Genomic DNA, 21,161 nt, shown 5'->3' with positions numbered 1-21,161 from the left:
GGTAGGGGCGACGTTGGGGGGGGCAGATTAGGGGTTAATTGCTATGATGTAGGTGGCGGCGGTGTCCGGTCGGCAGATTAGGGGTTAAAAAATTTTATTAGAGGGTTTGCGATGTGGGGGGGGCCTTGGTTTAGGGGTACATAGTTTATGAGTGTTAGTGTACTTTATAGCACAGTAGTTAAGAGCTTTATGTTCCGGCGTTAGCCCATAAAGCTCTTAACTACTGATTTTTTTTGACAGTAGGAGTCTTGTCGGTAGAGGGTCTACCGCTCACTTCTTCCAAGACTCCAAATACCAGCGTTAGGCAAATGCAATAGAAAAGATAGGATACGCAATTGACGTAAGGGGATCTGCAGTAGCCTGGAGTCGTGGAAAGAAAGTGAGTGGTAGACCCTTTCCTGCCTGACTCTAAATACCAGCGGGCGGTAAAAAGCAGCGTTAGGACCCCTTAACGCTGCTTTTGACGGCTAACACCAAACTCTAAATCTAGGCGATAGTGTTTGGTTCATCAGTATAATAGCTCATTTAGATCTGTCCCTAACAGGATAAAGCAAAGCAGATAATATAAAGATACTTTTCAGTGTGTATGTCCTTGGACTGCAAAATTAGCACAAATATTTGCCAACAAAATAACAGGTTTAAATGCTTTTATACCATTTATTACATATGCAAATCTTTTACAATGCAGCATTAAATTGTTTGTGTATACTACATAGGGTGACCATATTGCCGCTTTAAAAAGGGACACACATGAAAAATGCATATGTCAGGGTTATACAAAACCTTTCTTTAAACAGCCCTGAAAACAGCCCTGACATATGCATTTTTCATATGCATCCCTTTTTAAAGGGGCAATCTGGTCACCCTAATACTACAGCGTGTGTGTATATACAGTATATATATATATATATATATATATATATATATATATATATATATATATATATATATATATATATATATATATATAATATCATATGAAAATCAACAAATGTCAAAAAGATTATTTGCAGATCAGATAATCTAATTAAATTAATAAAGTACTCACCTGTAAATTCTGAAGCCCTCCAAAGGCTGTGAACAAAAGCAAAAATCCAAAAGATACAACAAGAATGTTTTTCAGATACTTATCCATTTTGATTTATTTTTGTAAACTTCAAATATCCAGTGCAATCTTTCAAGCTTCTTTCTTCTTCAAATAAAATACTTTCAATTTACCTGTGCAGTGCAAAAGGTTTATGTTAGTCATTTATGTGATACTCTGGACTCTAATAAACACTGAAAGTTCACTGATATTCTAAACTGTTACTCATTCACTTGTTCAACAGTAATTGTGAGCAAAATGGCTCAGCGCTTGGTAAATTTATCAGCTAATGCTGAAATTATTGTTTCAATTACCCTTTCCAGTCTAAGTACATAGCCAGTTTTTTTTATGTATAATGGTTGTCTTGTTTAAATTAACCAGTGACTGTCCCTGTATGGTGATTGGCTTGTTTGAAATAACTGGGAACTATGGTACATTAAGATTTTATCAAACATGTTTTATATACCTTAAAAAGTGATACATTGTATAATATGCTGATCTAGGATAGTATAAAATATGTATTGGGTGGACATAATGGGGATATTCAGGACTTTTCACCTCACTCCCTAATTTCCCAGAAGCCACTGCACTTGTTCTATCTTGACAGAAACCATTTCTTTCTTCTTTGCTAGGTGATTTTGCTGTATACTAAATATTTGTTTCTGAGTATAGGTTGAATTGTGACTTTCTGTATATTTAAATATATATTATTTTGAATACTAATGTTCATAGTAGTTGACTTGCCCTGAAAGTGAGACCAAAAATCCCCTTAATTATCTCACCTAAGAGCAATATGAACAGTTAATGCATTCAAATAAAATAATATTGTCATTAAAATATTCTTATATATTCAGAAAATAATAAACTCAGCACAAGGGAGAAAATGTTACTACATCAAACATACTTGCAGTTTACCTGCTGGATTCATTTGTTTAGCTTGTTTACCTTTATTTTGCCATTTGAAATAGGGAGAGGGAGGGGACCCTATGCTACAGAAAAAATAAATTAATGAGGGTGGAGGTCCTTCATAATGATCATGGGGAGGAGGAAGACCCCTACACTACAGAAAACATAAACAAATAAAAAAATATATAAACTAGGTACTACTACAAAATATAACTACCTCTTAAATTATATTTTTTAAACATTTATATTTAGATAGCCATACACTGTCCCTGTCTATTTCACAAGTGTAAAGAGTTGATTGACAATGTGGTATATTCGGGTATTATTGTACATTCAATTTTCCATCTGTGCAAATATGCGGAATGCTGATAGTTTAAAGTACTAGAAGAAGCCTGCCTTGTTCACGTATTCAGCTTAAACATTGAGGGTATAGAAAAAAAACAATTGTATTGGGCAAATGTGTTTGGATAAAAAAATATTCTAAAAATGTTTAAAAAAAACATACAGCACTCTTGCAGCTTAACACTTTAAACTGACATGAATAAAAAAATTACTTAAAATTATGCAGTGGTCTTGCCACTTAATTAATACGGTACAAAAAACACAAACCTCACAATTTTTTCTTTCATGATTCCAATGCATTTCTAGCTCTCAGTAGTGCTTTGCTGCACTTGAGGCTACCTAGGTATGCTTTTCAAGGATACCAAGAAAACAAAGCAAATTAGATAATAGAAATACATTGGAAGGTTGTTTTAAAATTGTATGTTATATCTTAATCATAAAAGGAAAATAATTGGGGCTTCATGTCCCTTTAATTTATAAGGTGACACTTTCAATAACTGTCTTTCTGGAAGCATCAGGGGGAGTTAGCGAGGCCTGCTAGTGGGAGTAACCTGCGCTTTGCTTTGGAAGATTGACCTGCCTGAGCTAGTTAGTAGGTGCAGTAAAACTTAGGTCACCACAGCAATATTTGAAGTGTGCCTACATGGAAACCAATTTTATTTTCCAAAAGCGCACTGCTTGCACCCTGTAAGCACACTTCAAATAGGGCCCCCCTCCACAGTAAAATGTCGGCATCGTTCAGACATGCCCCCTTTAAAAAAATAAAAAAAAAATCGATGTTTTGTAACAGGGCCTAAGTGCTATTGCATTGTCTCTTTATTATGTATTTGTTAATTTTGCAAATCTACTATATTTACTGGTGCTTTAACAATCCTTGTGATGGATATAATTTTAAAATGCTGTATGTAATCATGTTGTTGACTGATGGTTGTTTATATACAGCGATTTTGTGTTGTCTTTGCTTTCAACCTCAATAAAACATATTTAAAAAACAAAATAAACTAACGTCCCACTGAAAACATCTGCCTATCTAGAGACAAATTAAATTGACCAAAGCTCTAAAAAAATGCAGAAGACTTACAGTCTGATGAAAAAGCAAAACAGCCTCTGTTGGCAAAACTGTGATTTCAAGTATTGTTCAACATACCCTAATTTATTATCTGACTTTATTAATTATGATCTGTCTAAAAAAAACAACCAAAAATTCTCTAAACTTTTAAATAAAATTGGATAACCTGCTAATGGACCAACAAATATGTAAATTGAGGTTTTATATCCCATACACGGTCAAGAACTCACAGGTCTCTTCTTTTAATGGCTGTCTGTGTATTTGAGGCTATTTTCTATAAAAGCCATGTACAACTGATAATTTGAATGGTTAAAATGTTAGTAAATCCTAGTGTTTGTGAAACGATTTACCAGTGGAACAAATAAAGTGGACTTTCAGTCTTGAAGTATAAAATACTTCATGCTGAAAGTTCCTTTATTTGTTTGAATCGTTCGCCGCACTAAACACTTAAGGCCGCACACCGCAGAATGCTATTTTTCAGTGAGGTGACGTTTCCACCTCTAAGCCAATAGCTGTGGGGGCTCAGCTGGCATTATGCCAGATAGTTAGCATGCTATTGACTGAGATCCCCTGACTGCAAAATAACGTTCTGTTGTGCACTGCGTGAGGCACTCAGCGCGGCAAACGCTGAAGAAAATAAAGGAACTTTTGAGCATGAAGTATTTTATGCTTCATGACTAAATATCCCCTTTGTTTGTTGCACTGGTAAATCCTAGTATTTAAAAAATGCTAGGATTTACTATCACTTTAATTAAAAAACACACTGAGATTTTAATATAAAACATTACAGGGAGTGCAGAATTATTAGGCAAATGAGTATTTTGACCACATCATCCTCTTTATGCATGTTGTCTTACTCCAAGCTGTATAGGCTCGAAAGCCTACTACCAATTAAGCATATTAGGTGATGTGCATCTCTGTAATGAGAAGGGGTGTGGTCTAATGACATCAACACCCTATATCAGGTGTGCATAATTATTAGGCAACTTCCTTTCCTTTGGCAAAATGGGTCAAAAGAAGGACTTGACAGGCTCAGAAAAGTCAAAAATAGTGAGATATCTTGCAGAGGGATGAAGCACTCTTAAAATTGCAAAGCTTCTGAAGCGTGATCATCGAACAATCAAGCGTTTCATTCAAAATAGTCAACAGGGTCGCAAGAAGCGTGTGGAAAAACCAAGGCGCAAAATAACTGCCCATGAACTGAGAAAAGTCAAGCGTGCAGCTGCCAAGATGCCACTTGCCACCAGTTTGGCCATATTTCAGAGCTGCAACATCACTGGAGTGCCCAAAAGCACAAGGTGTGCAATACTCAGAGACATGGCCAAGGTAAGAAAGGCTGAAAGACGACCACCACTGAACAAGACACACAAGCTGAAACGTCAAGACTGGGCCAAGAAATATCTCAAGACTAATTTTTCTAAGGTTTTATGGACTGATGAAATGAGAGTGAGTCTTGATGGGCTAGATGGATGGGCCCGTGGCTGGATTGGTAAAGGGCAGAGAGCTCCAGTCCGACTCAGACGCCAGCAAGGTGGAGGTGGAGTACTGGTTTGGGCTGGTATCATCAAAGATGAGCTTGTGGGGCCTTTTCAGGTTGAGGATGGAGTCAAGCTCAACTCCCAGTCCTACTGCCAGTTTCTGGAAGACACCTTCTTCAAGCAGTGGTACAGGAAGAAGCCTGCATCCTTCAAGAAAAACATGATTTTCATGCAGGACAATGCCCCATCACACGCGTCCAAGTACTCCACAGCGTGGCTGGCAAGAAAGGGTATAAAAGAAGAAAATCTAATGACATGGCCTCCTTGTTCACCTGATCTGAACCCCATTGAGAACCTGTGGTCCATCATCAAATGTGAGATTTACAAGGAGGGAAAACAGTACACCTCTCTGAACAGTGTCTGGGAGGCTGTGGTTGCTGCTGCACGCAATGTTGATGGTGAACAGATCAAAACACTGACAGAATCCATGGATGGCAGGCTTTTGAGTGTCCTTGCAAAGAAAGGTGGCTATATTGGTCACTGATTTGTTTTAGTTTTGTTTTTGAATGTCAGAAATGTATATTTGTGAATGTTGAGATGTTATATTGGTTTCACTAGTAAAAATAAATAATTGAAATGGGTATATATTTGTTTTTTGTTAAGTTGCCTAATAATTATGCACAGTAATAGTCACCTGCACACACAGATATCTCCCTAAAATAGCTAAAACTAAAAACAAACTAAAAACTACTTCCAAAAATATTCAGCTTTGATATTAATGAGTTTTTTGGGTTCATTGAGAACATGGTTGTTGTTCAATAATAAAATTAATCCTCAAAAATACAACTTGCCTAATAATTCTGCACTCCCTGTATGTATAGTAAAATAACTTTGCAATAGGCTTTTATTATTTATTTTGTCCCCTTTCCATGTAATTTTAGCTCTGAAGATTGTAGATTTTCTAATTTCAAGGCTAATCCTGCCACATATATGTCCCTAATTGGGTCTAGCAGAAAATAATTTCAAACCCATACACTTTATTCAAGCATAATGACACGGGCTATCGTTGTTGTCTGCAGACTCAAACCCATAATTGCTTCTACAAATAAGGAAAGGGAGGGTTTTAGCTATTGAAAGACAATCGCAGCAAACAGGATGTTCATTTGTTTAGAAAATGTTTAGACTTTGCTTATATGTTGTTCTATAGGACAGCAACAGCAATGTCTTGTAATTACAGGGTGTTTACTTTCCCTTTAAGAGGGAAAATTAGCAAACTTTTCGAACACATAGTCTAATTTGCATGGATTTCTCATTAATATCTACATGCAGTACGCAGAGTCTATCTATATATAAGCAATATGAAAGAAAAAGTATGCTAATTGATTCATGCCAAAATAATCTCCTATCCAGCCTACATAAATCCTTATATCCATCAACCATCCCTCAAACCTGAAATATGACCGAAATTCCTATCTCAACTCACTAATAAATGTAATCAGAAACCAAGGTTATCAACCAAGAACTAATAAAAGTAATAAAATATATATATATATATATATATATATATATATATATATATATATATAAATAAACACACAGAGAAAACCCAGCACTCACTTACAAGCTCTCAGCTAAGATTTAAAAGCAAAAATGGAAAGGTTAGTTACCGCATCTGGCTAAATGGGACAAGCCCAGGTACTTCGTCAAGGTCCTTTCCAATACCTGGGACCCTAAAACAGCCACACAATGCAAGCTTTCAAATCCAAACAAACTGGGAACAACGGATGGGTGAACAGGCATATGTAATCACCCTAGACATATACAAAACACGGAAGGGAACTGCACTCTCATACTGGACCGGGTACACATCCTATGACCCTGCAACATGCTCAGCCCTGGGTGCCACTGGCACTCACAGGAAGCTGTGCTGTCCCCAGGGTCACAGGCAGTTAACCCCAGTCAGGTCAGGGTGCAAGAACCATAGGGAAAATTACAAAACAAATTAATACAACACACAGAGAAAACCCAGCACTCACTTACAAGCTCTCAGCTAAGATTTAAAAGCAAAAATGGAAAGGCTAGTTACAGCATCTGGCCAAATGGGACAAGCCCAGGTACCTCGTCAAGGTCCTTTCCAATACCTGGGACCCTAAAACAGCCACACAATGCAAACTTTCAAATCCAAACAAACTGGGAACAAGGGAAGGGTGCACAGGCATATGTAATCACCCTAGACATATACAAAACACGGAAGGGAACTGCACTCTCATACTGGACCGGGTACACATCCTATGACCCTGCAACATGCTCAGCCCTGGGTGCCACTGGCACTCACAGGAAGCTGTGGTGTCCCCAGAGTCACAGGCAGTTAACCCCAGTCAGGTCTGGGTGCAAGAACCATAGGGAAAATTACAAAACAAATTAATACGACACACAGAGAAAACCCAGCACTCACTTACAAGCTCTCAGCTAAGATTTAAAAGCAAAAATGGAAAGGTTAGTTACCTCTTCTGGCCAAATGGGACAAGCCCAGGTACCTCGTCAAGGTCCTTTCCAATACCTGGGACCCTAAAACAGCCACACAATGCAAACTTTCAAATCCAAACAAACTGGGAACAAGGGAAGGGTGCACAGGCATATGTAATCACCCTAGACATATACAAAACACGGAAGGGAACTGCACTCTCATACTGGACCGGGTACACATCCTATGACCCTGCAACATGCTCAGCCCTGGGTGCCACTGACACTCACAGGAAGCTGTGCTGTCCCCAGAGTCACAGGCGGTTAACCCCAGTCAGGTCTGGGTGCAAGAACCATAGGGAAAATTACAAAATAAATTAATACAACACACAGAGAAAACCCAGCACTCACTTACAAGCTCTCAGCTAACATTTAAAAGCAAAAATGGAAAGGTTAGTTACTGCATCTGGCCAAATGGGACAAGCCCAGGTACCCAGGTAACTAACCTTTCCATTTTTGCTTTTAAATCTTAGCTGAGAGCTTGTAAGTGAGTGCTGGGTTTTCTCTGTGTGTCGTATTAATTTGTTTTGTAATTTTCCCTATGGTTCTTGCACCCAGACCTGACTGGGATTAACTGCCTGTGACTCTGGGGACAGCACAGCTTCCTGTGAGTGACAGTGGCACCCAGGGCTGAGCATGTTGCAGGGTCATGGGATGTGTACCCGGTCCAGTATTAGAGTGCAGTTCTCTTCCGTGTTTTGTATATATATATATATATATATTTTGGATGAAGTCTAGAGCCCCAAAGAAGGGGATCAAGACTGAAAGAGTGCACTTGGGAAGCACTCCCGTCCCTGATTGTAATAATTAATAAACTCACATTCAGGACCAAAAACTTGGTATTCAAGTGGATTTAATTAAAACATAACTTTTATTAGAAAAATAGTTGTGTAAAATCAAAATGTGTGAGTATGCACTTTAAAAACACATAGGAACTGGGCCGCAAATATTAGTTAATACTAAGTTCTGTAACCTGATTATACAAATATTGTGGGTCCCTTTAATATACAAATATTGTGGGTCCCTTTAAAGAGGGAATCCACCCCAATATTGGGTGTTGTTTATATTTTATCTTAGTGCAACAGTAATAGTGGTATAGGAGTTAAATAAATAAATATAAAGATTATATTGACAATAATAGTCTTATTTATAGTCAATGCAATTGGACTGATGTAGGATTATAGCAGTATGTACTATCACACACTATTAAATAAACTATATCCTAACATCTATTACCCAATATGGTGTCATATACTGGGGGTAGACAAAGATATATCAACTGGGGTTCGTTGGCTAATTGTGTGTTATACACTGTGCAACACTGTGGTTAGAATAATCCGTCTTATTGGAACATATGATGCTACTGGTAACCTAGATTACCCTTCAATGTAGCTTTCAATACAAGGGAAAGGAAAAGAGGCTCTTGTATAATATTTAATACCTTGTGGTGTAATTCATTAGTGTATTGAAACACACGATTATCAGCTTGTTACAAATGTATCTAATATATTACGCCCTTGTTTGTACACCGTTTCAGAATGGCGCTTTATTACCCTATAGAGTATGTAATACTTAAATTAGTAGCTGATAAATTAGGGATAATAATCTTGAACAGGATTGCTGCTCATGTGTCTCCATTCACGTCCATGCGTGTAGAGGCAGAACTTGTTTTAATAATTACTGCTGTTACTTCTATGTTTCAAACGAGCTCTCAGTTGCGCCTTATTTTGGCTTTAGATGTTTAGCAATCTTAGGGTGAACTGGATGTTTCACTTGTGCACTAATTACTGAGAGAGGTTTATCTAGTATCTTATTTTATAAAAAAGAGTTTGTGAACCTCTCAGAAAAAGTTAACTCAATTCACATCCGTGCGTATAGAAGCAGAACTTTTTTAGATTAATACTATTATTACTTCTATGTAAAAATATCCTCTACATTACGTCTTATTGGGATTGGGCTGTTTGAAAATCTTGGGGAAAAGTGGATGTATCTCTTAAACACTAATGAGTGACTGAGGTTTGTGAAGTGTCTTGTTTGGACATGCACAATTTATAAGTCTCTCAGTAAAGCTTGATTAGTTTTCCTAAACTGGTAATAGCTTGCTATATCTAAGCCTGGCTTCCCCTCTTTGACAATTGGCTATTTGAATTGTGGATTGTACGTATTGTAGTTATCAATAAGTGTCGGTCTTCTGTATTGTCTTGTACGACAGAACTCAATGATATTCTATTTTTGCATTCACAATTCTAAATAAGTCTGTATAACTTTTGCACCACAAGTTCTTAATGTTAGCTGTCCTCACCGGCAACCCCCGCTAGCATGTAGCAGTGCTACCAGGGTATCCCGGTCTATCGAGGTCTATATTGTTGTGTAAATTTAGCAAGATTCAAGGTTACAAGTCGACTTCTTAAGGGACTTAATGACGAAAACAAAGGTTGCTCATTTTGTAGCAAGCTGTTTTAAATAACTGTTTTCCTTACATATAAACTTGTAAGACGGATCCTAGTAAATGCCTTGTTTTGGCATAGGTAATGGTTAGTTAAGCTTATGAGGTTGTTACCCTGTTAATTCGAATATTGTCTGCCCCCTGTAGCCACCCCTAGCGTGTAGCGTGGTTATCGATATACTTTTTAACACTGCAGTCAGTATACTGTTGCTCTATCGAAGTAACTAGTATTACATTAACCAATTTCAAGGATTACAGGCTAATTGTTTAGTATATGCACAGATTCCCATGCCATTTAAAAACAACTAATAGGGGTGTTTGTTAAACAATACCCCTCCCTGACATGTTTCGCCGATACTATCTCGGCTTTTTCAAATTATTACAATCAGGGACGGGAGTGCTTCCCAAGTGCACTCTTTCAGTCTTGATCCCCTTCTTTGGGGCTCTAGACTTCATCCAAAAATTGTTCTTGTGCACAAGCACCCCATTTCATATAAAAGACACATACACATATATTTATGTGGATGTGTGGATATATATATACAGATATACATACGAATACTGATATATTCAATTAATTTAATTGAGCAACCCTGTACCAATAATATTTGTAGTGCTAGTGCCACCCTTTCTTCTTACAGTATATATATATATATATATATATATATATATATATATATATATATATATAAACATAACATAATGTTCCCTAAATAGAGATACATTTGTAATGGTGCAAGGTAGTGGTAAATATAGGAATTAATACTAGAAGAAAAAATAGACCACTATTATCAAGCACAAGACTATAACTCTATAATAAATATTCCCCACATTAGACAAAAGAAGAGAAAGAGGATAAAAAAGTTGGCCCACAACCATTGCATATATAATATATTTATTTACGACAATTAACAGCATTTATCATCTTATCAGTTTGCTGCAAAAGGACATAGAAAAAAGAAGCTTATTGCATAGCTATAGCACATGTCCATAAATCATATTGGGCAATATAAGTCCTGATCAGAATTTATCTTGGTGTTTAACCTTCGGATATAACCCTATTCAACAAGAAACATGTGTTGCATAATTCTCAAGCAAACATGGTAAATTCATATGAGGAACAACAGCACTGGTGCTGTATTTGTAATCCACGATATACGCTTATTTATTATTGCGGTCTCAGCTTCATAAGCAAACATTCATACAGGTTTCCATATACTCACACCTAGTTCTAGGCAGTCTATCACGCCCTCTGGCTTCCAAGAGGTAAAGGCAAGTCCTCATATATAACCACTTCACACACAGAGGATATTGATGTGATATTAACGGCAAGTAACCATTTTACCTGTTTCAAAGTTAGCTCAAATGTAAAGCTGTTTCACCTGTTACCAGGGCCGGTGCTAGACTATTTTGTGCCCTAGGCAAGACCAGTTACTTGCGCCCCCCCGCCCCACACCATGCAAAAAAACCCCAAAACAATTAAAGCAGCAAAACATGACACTTTTTTAAATTTCTTTTAATTTTCATGAACAAGTGCAATAAGATGCCAAAAGCAACAATGTTAAAGGCAAAATATAAAGTAACCAATCGTAAAATTGCCTATATTAACAAAAAATATATTTTAACTTTTTATTGAACAAAATATATATTAACTGTATTTTTCTTACAGTCAGAGAAACAAACAAAAAAAAACAGAGTTGTCAGATAAAAGTTAAAATCTCAGACACATCAAAATCTCACTCTGCGTGCCTTTTCCTTTGCAAATGTTGTCACCATTTCAGCCAGATCAAGTGCTGCTGCCTGTGTATGTTCAATTGATATAGTTGCCAAGCCAACTAGTCTCTTTTCCAACATTGTAGAACGTATGTAACTTTTTATAAGTTTGAGCTTTGACAAACTACGTTCACCACTTGCCACTGATACTGGAAGTGTGAGAAGGATCCTCAGAGCAACAGAAACATTAGGCACGTTATCCAGAAGTTTATTTTGTAGTATGAAGAGAAGTACTTCTTGTGGCGGCATAGGCTTTGGAAGTCTTCGAGCTATTGCTTCAAGTTCACCACGCAGATCTTCAGCATCAATATCTTTGTTTCCATTATGCATCAATGACCTTTCCAAATTATTACAGTCCTTAAGTATGTCATGAATTTACTTGATTTCTAAGAAAATTGTAAAGATAAACTTTATCATTTACCTCATATTCTTTCTTTGTGGTTTTCATGTCATAATATGTTTTAGCACATATTGCGGCTTTCTCAAGATTTTTCTGAGCAAAAGCAAATGCTTGTTGCAAATGCTTTCTTAAATTCTCAACAAGTACATCTTCTGTCGATTTTTTCTTTATACTGTATATGTCATATAGAAAGCCAAATAGTGAATTATATTTTTTGTAGCTGTTGGAATCTCTCTTCAATAGATTGTATGGCCATGTCTAAAACAGCATAGTAAAAACCTGTTTTGAATTTTTGCTTTGGATCTTGTGGTGCTTCTTCTCGGGCCTCATAGGAGTTGTTTCTTTCTCCTGTTTTGAACTTGATCTTCTGTCTCAAAGTTTGGTACTATCTGTATCTCATTTGCAATCTCAGTAGCATCTGTCAAAACTTGTTGAAAACCCTTATCACACCTGCAGGTTATGAGATAATTCTTGGTCACTTGCAATTGTCTTGTAGCTGAATTTAAATCAGCTTCCTAATTTTGTAGTAGCTTGCTTGTAAGATTGACTTCAAAAAGGATGTTGTACCATGTAACAAGGGATACCACAAACTTGAATTTACTAACTGCATCAGCAAGGCCCTTGGCTTCAACTCGGGAAGTATTTCCAGATGGACCTGATAGGCTTGTATCCTCAAAAATCTCTATCAAAGCATCATATATATTACCAAGATGATATCTCAGTGGTTTCAAAGCATCAATCCAACTCTCCCATCTTGTTTCACTCAATGGCTTAATAGTTATGCCAAAGTCTGATATATGGCTAATAAGAACTTGCCAATGCTTAGTTGATGTAGAGAAATAATTATAAATCTGTTGAACTAACCCAAAGAAAGTAGTTGCTTCCAGAAAACACCTAGCAGCAACATTGACTACCAAGTTTAAAGAATGTGCATTGCAGGGAACAAAAAACGCACCTGTGTTTAAGTCCAGTATTCTTTTTTGTGCTCCATTTTGTTTGCCTTTCTTGTTACTCCCATTGTCATACCCTTGACCACGGAGATTTTCAATTGGCAATTGAATTTGCTTCAGTTGTTCAAGAAGAGTTTTTGCTATAAAAGGCACCTGTAGTCTCCTGTAGTGGAATAAATCCTAAGAAATGTTCTCTTATAGTAATACTTTCAGACTCATTATCTGATGGTTTGCTTATATCAAAAAAATTTACAATTATTGTCATTTGCTCAATATAAGTAACAACAGGTGTGCAGTCCAGAATAATTGAATAGTATTTAGCTGAAATTGTACTTGTTATAATTTTCTGCTTTATAGCACCAGCTAGAAGCTGTATAAGCTCATTCTGGATATCTTTTCCCAGGTAGTGAACCAATGTTTCTTGATCTTTAACCCTACGCAAATATTCATTCATGATATGATCAAAAAGGGCTAGATATTCCACAAACTTTAAAAAATTTCCATTGCCGGCAATATACAACTTGTCATTTGTACCACGGAATGATAAGTTTTGCATGGCAAGAACTCTTACCAAAGCAATCAAGCATTGCAAGACTTGTTGCCAATATTGTTCTTCTTGCCTAATTTTCTGCTGGTTAATATCATCAATTGTTTTTTCTTTAGATAAGCGCAATTCAAGTTCACGCCAGGCTTGATAGTTTTCCAAATGGTCAGTATTCCTCTCATGTGAAGAAATAATTGCTCCAATGTTCTACCAGTCTTTTGAACCTGTTTCTTGTAGGGATGATGCAACATTTCTTTTACTGAACAATTTACAGCAAAAACAAAAAAACACATCTTTTGAGGTTGAATATATCGACCATTCGCGACACACTTCTTCACCATTTGCCAGTTTCCTCTTTTAGTGTACAGGAGAAAATCGTCTGTTTTTTGAGTCTTTGGGAAAATCATGTGATACAAACTCCTGTGGTCCATGTTGAATTATAAGCTGTCGTAGATCATCACTGCAAGAGTAGGGCAATTTAGCAGGGTCACTGTAATCCAAATCAGGCACAATATTGTTTTCTTTTGATGAATTTGCAGTGCTACTAGTCTCACTTTTATTGACATCTTTTTCTTCTGCGTTCTTTTTTGAAACATTTCCAAATTGTGAAACTTCAGTATGACTTGTAGTTGGAGCACAACATTCAGCTTCCCCAGTGGCAGGTTCTACAAGAGTACAGTCACATTCTTGTTCTTGATTTTCTTTCTGTGTATGAAGGTATCTAAAGAAGGACCCCTCTTGTTTTGCTTGCTCCTTAGCTTGTTCCGTCTTTCGTTTGCGGTACTGGGCTCCAGAAGGTTGTTTTTTATCAGCCATAGCTAACTGAAGAAAATAAAAAACATCTGGTTCAATAAAGATAGTTCAGCTCTATGGTCCATCTTCGAAAATATAAAACTACTTTTAAATGTACATTACAATCAGAGACATAAGTAACTATGCCACAATCTCCCCCAACTACACCCACATGGTCACCCATATTTTTGCCTTTAAGCTGGGAAGTTGACCCCTTTTAATTAATTAACAAATAACCGTACGTTGGTAAAATTCACCTGAGAAACAAATGACCCCACACACCTCAGGCCCAGCAATTGATCTTGGGCAAAATTAAAGAATTATTTTTTTCATGACAACTTAGTAGTTACTGGTTAAAACTCAAGCTAGCAAGTCACCGTGTCAATATATATTTACATTTACAATTTAAATTCAGCATCAAATTTGCTTTGTTCCATTAGTGTTCTTTGTTGAAATCTAAACCTAGATAGGCTCATGTGCTAATTTCTAAGGCCTTGAAAGCCATCTCTTGTCTGAAAGCATTTGACAGTTTTTCAGAGCTAGAGGGTGTTATTTCAGTGTGCCAAATAGATACATATAGAACATTGTGCTCACGCCTGTGTGGAGTTACGTATGAGAGGGCACGAGTATCGATTGACTAAAAAGCATGTCTGTTAAAATAACTGAGATAAGGGGCAGTCTGCATAGGCTTAGATACAAGGTAATCACAGTCTGTGATACCAAAAATGATAATAGTAGTAAATTAGAAAGTTGTTTGAAATTGCATGCTCTATCTGACTGAATCATGAGTTTTTTTTTTTTTTTTAATGTTTTTTTAGCTTAAACAAGTATTATACTTGTCAATGTTTGGTATATGGTTAAAAGGACAGTCTACTCCAGAATTGCTATTTTTTAAAAATATAGATAATCCCTTTATTACCGCTTCCCCAGTTTTTCATAATTAACACAGTTATTGTATATTAATATACATTTTAAGCTCTGTGATTCCAAACATTGACAAGTATAATACTTGTTTAAGCGAAAAAAAAACATTTAAAAAACAAAACAAAAACTCATGATTCAGTCAGATAGAGCATGCAATTTCAAACAACTTTCTAATTTACTACTACTATTATCATTTGTGGTATCTTTATTTGAAATAGCATGAATGTTATGTAAGCTTACAAGCCTTAGCTGACCCATTACTGATCACAACACATTGCGCCACATAGCATAGGGCAAAATTCCACAAAGTATATGTCAAGTAACACACAGCTATAGGGCATACTATTAATTCCACAAAGTATATGTCAAGTAACACACAGCTATAGGGCATACTATTAATTCCACAAAGTATATGTCAAGTAACACACAGCTATAGGGCATACTATTAATTCCACAAAGTATATGTCAAGTAACACACAGCTATAGGGCATAATATTAATTCCACAAAGTATATGTCAAGTAACACACAGCTATAGGGCATAATATTAATTCCACAAAGTATATGTCAAGTAACACACAGCTATAGGGCATAATATTAATTCCACAAAGTATATGTCAAGTAACACACAGCTATAGGGCATACTATTAATTCCACAAAGTATATGTCAAGTAACACACAGCTATAGGGCATAATATTAATTCCACAAAGTATATGTCAAGTAACACACAGCTATAGGGCATAATATTAATTCCACAAAGTATATGTCAAGTAACACACAGCTATAGGGCATACTATGAGAGTGGAGGGCCCTCTAGTGGGCCTGTAACATCACTAAGGGATTACCAACTTGAAGTCTGGAGATTGTGTTTTGTTTGTTACATTGTTGCAGGAGAGGAGGCGGTGTTTTGTTCTTACCTTTATAGGGTCCTGCAGCAGAGTATCCGGCCTCTTTTCGGTTCCAGACTTCAAGAGGAAAGTTTCTGTGTCCCTGAAGGAAGTTTTGCTGATGGATAGATCCAGGAGGAAATCTCTACCACCCAAAAGATATAGAGAGGTTGTGGAGATGTCATCCAGGAAGAGAGGACCTGCAAGACAAGCAGAGGAGCATGGGTTTGATGAAATTGTTCCCCCCACCCCTCCCAAAAGGCCTACCCAGAGGAGTTTCAATAAGGGGAAAGGACAGGCTAATAAGGGGAGAGGGGGTGCAGGGAAAAAAGGGGGTGGCTCTGTTGGGCCCAGTGATGTGTCCCTTTCTCAGCCGAGGTGTATGGGCGGTGTGGAGGCCCAGGCCGGCACTAGTGGGAGGCGGGAGGCCCCTGGGGAGAGGTGTGAGGCTGGCAGGGGTCCGGCTGTCACCGGAGGGTGTGAACAGGCTGGGGCTTTGCCTGCATTGCCACCGGTAGCCATGGCGGCGGTACTAGCCCTGGCCCAATCACTGGCTTCTGTGATGGCCCCTGAGGCTCAAGGGCAGGGCGGGAGCGCGGCCCTGGCTGGCGGTGGGGTTGTGGTGAGTGGAGCAGGTGTTTCAGGGTCCACGAGGCCCCACATGGCAGAGTGCGCAGCAGGCCCATCCCTCTCAGATGGCGGGTCGCGCGAGATGTTCTCCTCCAGCTCATCGGAGGAGGAGGAGTGCGGCCGCCATCTTGGAGTGAGGGTCAGAGGACCGGAGGACACCACCCGCGACCGGAGCGGCCCAGGTAACTTGGGGAGGCTCCCGGTCGCGGGCGGGGCGGCAGAGGGCAGCGCACAGCGGAGGCAGCAGGACTTACCAGTCGTCATTAGGGCGGCTGGGGCGGCAGGATCTCAGCAGCGCGGCGAGGAGGCGAGGCCTAGTACAAGCGCGCATGCGCACACGAGTACTGATGGGCCTGTAGTGAGGGCGCAGGAGCGCCAAGGCCTGGTGGATGCTGGCTGGAGGTGTGAGTCTGTGGGGTTGAGAGCTGTGGGGCCTACGCAGACGGCGCAGGCAGACATGAGTCGCGGAGGTACAGGCGCGCAGGCGCAAGGGGGGCCTAGTGCTAGCGGTCATGTGAGAGTGTCTGGAGCTGGAAGGGGCATGAATATGGGCAGCAATACTGTGAGAGTCATGGAAGCCAGCAGTGGCAGGAGTATGAGGGATGTCACTGGGGGCAGAGGGAGGACACATGCGGGGATAACGCATGTCAGTGCACATGGGTCACAGTGTGTTACGGTTGGTGAGGATGTGTATGGGCGTATGGTGCCTGGGAATATGAGGCTTGGTGGTGACAGGCCAGGAGTTTCGGGGTGTAGGCCTGAGGCACCGCAGACTGCACTGGGGCAAGAGGCAATGATACAGAGAGCTGTGGAGATTGCGCTGCATGAGATGGCCAGGCAGCAGGCCCCTCAAGGGTTTAGTGCTCATGCCCAGGAGGGGCCTGGGCAAGAACTGTTGATTAGAAGGGCTGTGGTTGCAGCTCTGGGGATGGACGCTGGGGGGGATCTCAGGGTGGAGGGGAGGAATCGCTCTTTTGACGCTCCACCCGTTGCCCAGAGTACTCCCCAAGTTAATTTGTCTCCCCAGGTATCGAGTAGGAATACTTCCACAATGGCAGCAGAAGCATCCAGTGCGCTAGTGGTGGCAGGACAGTGCACAGAGCAAAGAGAGCAGGCCGGATCTTCGTCCCAGGCACCCATCGAAGCAGACCTCTCGGGAAGTTGTGAGTACTATGCACCACACACACTGCACGCTGACACAGGGTCTTCATCTAGTGTTTCAGGTTCAGATAGTGGGGAGGACCTGGGGCTGGTTGGAAAGGGTCAGCGTAGAATGTTTCGCTGGATCAAGAAGATGGCGGCAGGGCAGGCGAAGGAGAGGGACAGGGCGCCAGGACCCGCTGAAGGGGTCCAAGGGCCCGCAGGGCCTGGGGGCGCCCCCCCTGGGGCCGCGGTGCCTCGTAAGGTGGCGGCACAGGGAGACACGTACCCGTGTTTGGTGCATTCTCTGTACGGGCACCTCAAGTTGAAAACAGTGAAGAAAATACAGGAGGGTCGTTACGTTAATGTCTTTGACCTCTCACTGGACGCGTTTAGGGCGAAAGAAAGGGCCCAAGATGGGTCAGGGCCCAAAAAAGTGCGCAGGCCTGAAACATACGAGGAGTGGCTGAAATGCTTCCGAGTGCTGGCAGCGTGTTATGTGGATAGGTGGCCACTGCAGGGCCACAACCTCTTTAAGTACCAGGATACTATTGAGGATATCCATTACAGGTTTAAAGAGGGTGCTTGGAGGGAATATGACATGGCCTTCAGGAGGAAGATGGTGGGCAACCACCTACTTCATTTCGGCACGCAGGACATGCACCTGTGGTCGAAGCTGGGGTTGGAAGGGGGCCCCACCCCCCCTACGCAGGCGCGGCTGGGGTCGCCGAGGCAGAGTGCGAGGGTAGGTCGGCGCGGGCGAGAGTGCTGGAAATTCCAGGACAAGCAGTGCGACAGAGGGAGCAGTTGCTCCTTTCGCCACATCTGCAGATATTGTGGAGGACCGCATGCAGGGGTCGATTGCAGCAAACGCAGGGAACCGGGGCAATCGAAGCCAGCACCAAAAGCTGGAGCTGTGGTCAAGGGCCCCAACCCCGCTTAAGCTGGCCCCTATGCTTCCCTGGCTGGCCCGTTATCCAGACAGGGGGGCAGCGGAGCTGCTCCGGGGTGGCCTGGAGTGGGGCTTCGAGATACCGGTTACAAGGATGGTGCATGGGTCTGGGGTACACAAAAATTTAAAGATGGCTTACGAATTCCCACACGTGGTGAGGGAGAAATTGGCAAAGGAAGTCGCATTGGGTAGGGTGTCTGGCCCATTTGCGGAATCTCCCATCGAGAACCTGGTGGTTTCGCCATTGGGGGTGGTGCCAAAAAAGGAGCCGGGGAAATTCAGGTTGATTCATCACTTGTCTTTCCCGAAAGGCGGGTCAGTCAATGATGCGATCGACCCGAAAATCAGCTCGGTGCATTATCAGTCTTTTGATAATGCTCTGGAGGTGGTTAGGGAGTGTGGCTCGGGGGCATTGATGGCAAAGCTCGACATTGAGTCGGCATTCAGACTGCTGCCCCTTCACCCCTCAGCGTTTAGGCTCATGGGGATGAGGTTCGAAGGGTCCTATTATGTGGACAGGTGCCTACCAATGGGGTGTTCCTTGTCCTGCTCACTATTTGAGTGTTTTAGTTCCTTTCTGCACTGGGTGGTCTGGTCGGCGTCGGGGGGTGGGGCGATCGCCCATTACCTCGACGACTTCCTTCTGGTGGGGAGAGCGGGTTACGCGGATTGCGAACAGCTGATGAGAACCATGAAGGAAGTAATGGCCAGTTTCGGGGTGCCCCTGGCGGATGAAAAGACGCAGGGCCCCTGCACATGTATCACATTTCTGGGGATAGAAATTGACACGGTACGTGCGGTCTGTAGATTGCCCGGCGACAAGGTGCAGCGAATGCTGCAGGCGGTCCGAGCAATTATGGAACGCGATAGGGTGCCTATCAAGGAGGTGCAATCATTGCTAGGCCTCCTGAACTTTGCTGGGCGCGTGATCCCGATGGGCCGGGTCTTCAATCGCCGTTTGGAGGGCCAGTTGAAAGGCCCTCCAGGTCAGGCGAAATGGGCGCGCGTTACGATAGAGGTGAAGGAGGACTTGGAAGTCTGGGCCAGATTCTTAGTTGACTTCAACGGGGTTTGTCTCTGGAGGCACCCACCAGTCTCCAATCAGGCACTTCACCTCTTCACGGATGCAGCGGGTGGCTTCGGGTACGGAGCTTACCTGGATGGGGAATGGAGCGCCGCTCCATGGCCCAGGGATTGGATAGAGGCCGGGTACGTCAGGAATTTGACGCTTTTGGAGCTGTTCCCCATAGTGGTAGCTGTAGAAATATGGGGTGCGCGGTTATCAAATAGGTCAGTGGTGTTTTGGACAGACAATCTAAGCGTGGTGTACGCCATTAATAGGTTGTCGGCGGCTTCACCTCATGTGGTGAGCTATCTGAGGCACCTGGTGTTGCGCTGTTTGCAGCTCAACATCTCTTTCACCGCCAAACACGTCCCGGGAGTGCAGAATGTTATCGCTGACGCACTCTCTCGATTCAACTGGGGGCAGTTTAGGAGAGCAGCTCCCAGGGCGGCTAAGGAGGGTCTAACGTGCCCTTCTTTTCTTTGGCAGCTGGCGAAGGCTGGGAAGGCATCCTCGGGCTAGTTAAGACATCACTGGCTCCGAAGACATGGGCTACTTACCTGGGCCACTGGAACAGATGGGTGACTTTCTGTCGGCAGAGGGAGGTTCAGGTACAAGGGGCCTCGAGGGTGCAAGTGTTGGGATGGTTGGCTCAGTTGAAAGGGGAAGGCATTAGCAGGGCTGGAGCAGTTGGTAGGCTGGCAGCGGTGTCTTTCTTTAACCAGGCTTTGGGTTTTGTCGACCACTCCAGGGCTTTCCTAGTAAGGAAAGTGCTGAAGGGATGGGGGAGAACTGCTCCCCGCGTGAAGGATAAAAGGGAACCGATTACAGCGGACAGGCTAGAGCAGTTGGCTCGGTGCCTGCAAGACGTATGCAAGTCTGACTACGAGACGTTGCTGTTTAGAACCGCTTTTGCGTTGGCATTTGCGGGTGCCCTTCGGGTGAGCGAACTGGTCTCCTCGTCGAAGACGGAGGGGTCTGGTGGGGTATTGGCGGAGCACGTTCGATTAGCACGAGGGGGTGTGCTATTGTACGTTCCTAGGTCTAAAACCGACCAGGAGGGCAAAGGCACATGGCTGCCTCTCGCGCGCCATGAGGTAGCAATATGCTGCCCTGTGCGTTGCGTAGAGGAGTTTGCGAAACTCCGTCCAGGACAAGGCCCGCAATTTCTCGTGCACGAGGATGGGTCCGCATTGTCCAAATTTCAGTTTAGGAGAGTTCTCGCTAAGACGGCTGAGTTGGTGGGCTTGGACCCGAAG

At 41.6% G+C, this 21,161-nt stretch overlaps 1 protein-coding gene and 1 pseudogene across 2 annotated transcripts in view; both read right to left on the bottom strand.

Annotated features, from left to right (window-relative positions):
• The window catches only part of LOC128655576 (protein unc-93 homolog A-like), a 99,785-nt gene extending 98,650 nt beyond the window's left edge, over positions 1 to 1,135 (bottom strand). For both annotated transcript variants that reach the window (XM_053709168.1, XM_053709169.1), the window contains exon 1: positions 1,049 to 1,135. In XM_053709168.1, coding sequence (XP_053565143.1) covers positions 1,049 to 1,135 — 87 coding nt within the window. The remainder of the gene's footprint in view (positions 1 to 1,048) is intronic.
• Positions 1,136 to 11,576: 10,441 nt separating this feature from the next.
• On the bottom strand, positions 11,577 to 13,527 carry LOC128657804 (uncharacterized; annotated as a pseudogene).
• Positions 13,528 to 21,161: the final 7,634 nt, after the last annotated feature.

The sequence above is a fragment of the Bombina bombina genome, chromosome 4 (assembly GCF_027579735.1).
Source record: "Bombina bombina isolate aBomBom1 chromosome 4, aBomBom1.pri, whole genome shotgun sequence".
In the NCBI taxonomy this organism is placed as follows: Eukaryota; Metazoa; Chordata; class Amphibia; order Anura; family Bombinatoridae; genus Bombina; species Bombina bombina.
The sequence above is the reverse complement of the archived record's forward strand: the minus strand, read 5'-3'. Positions and strand labels throughout refer to the sequence as shown.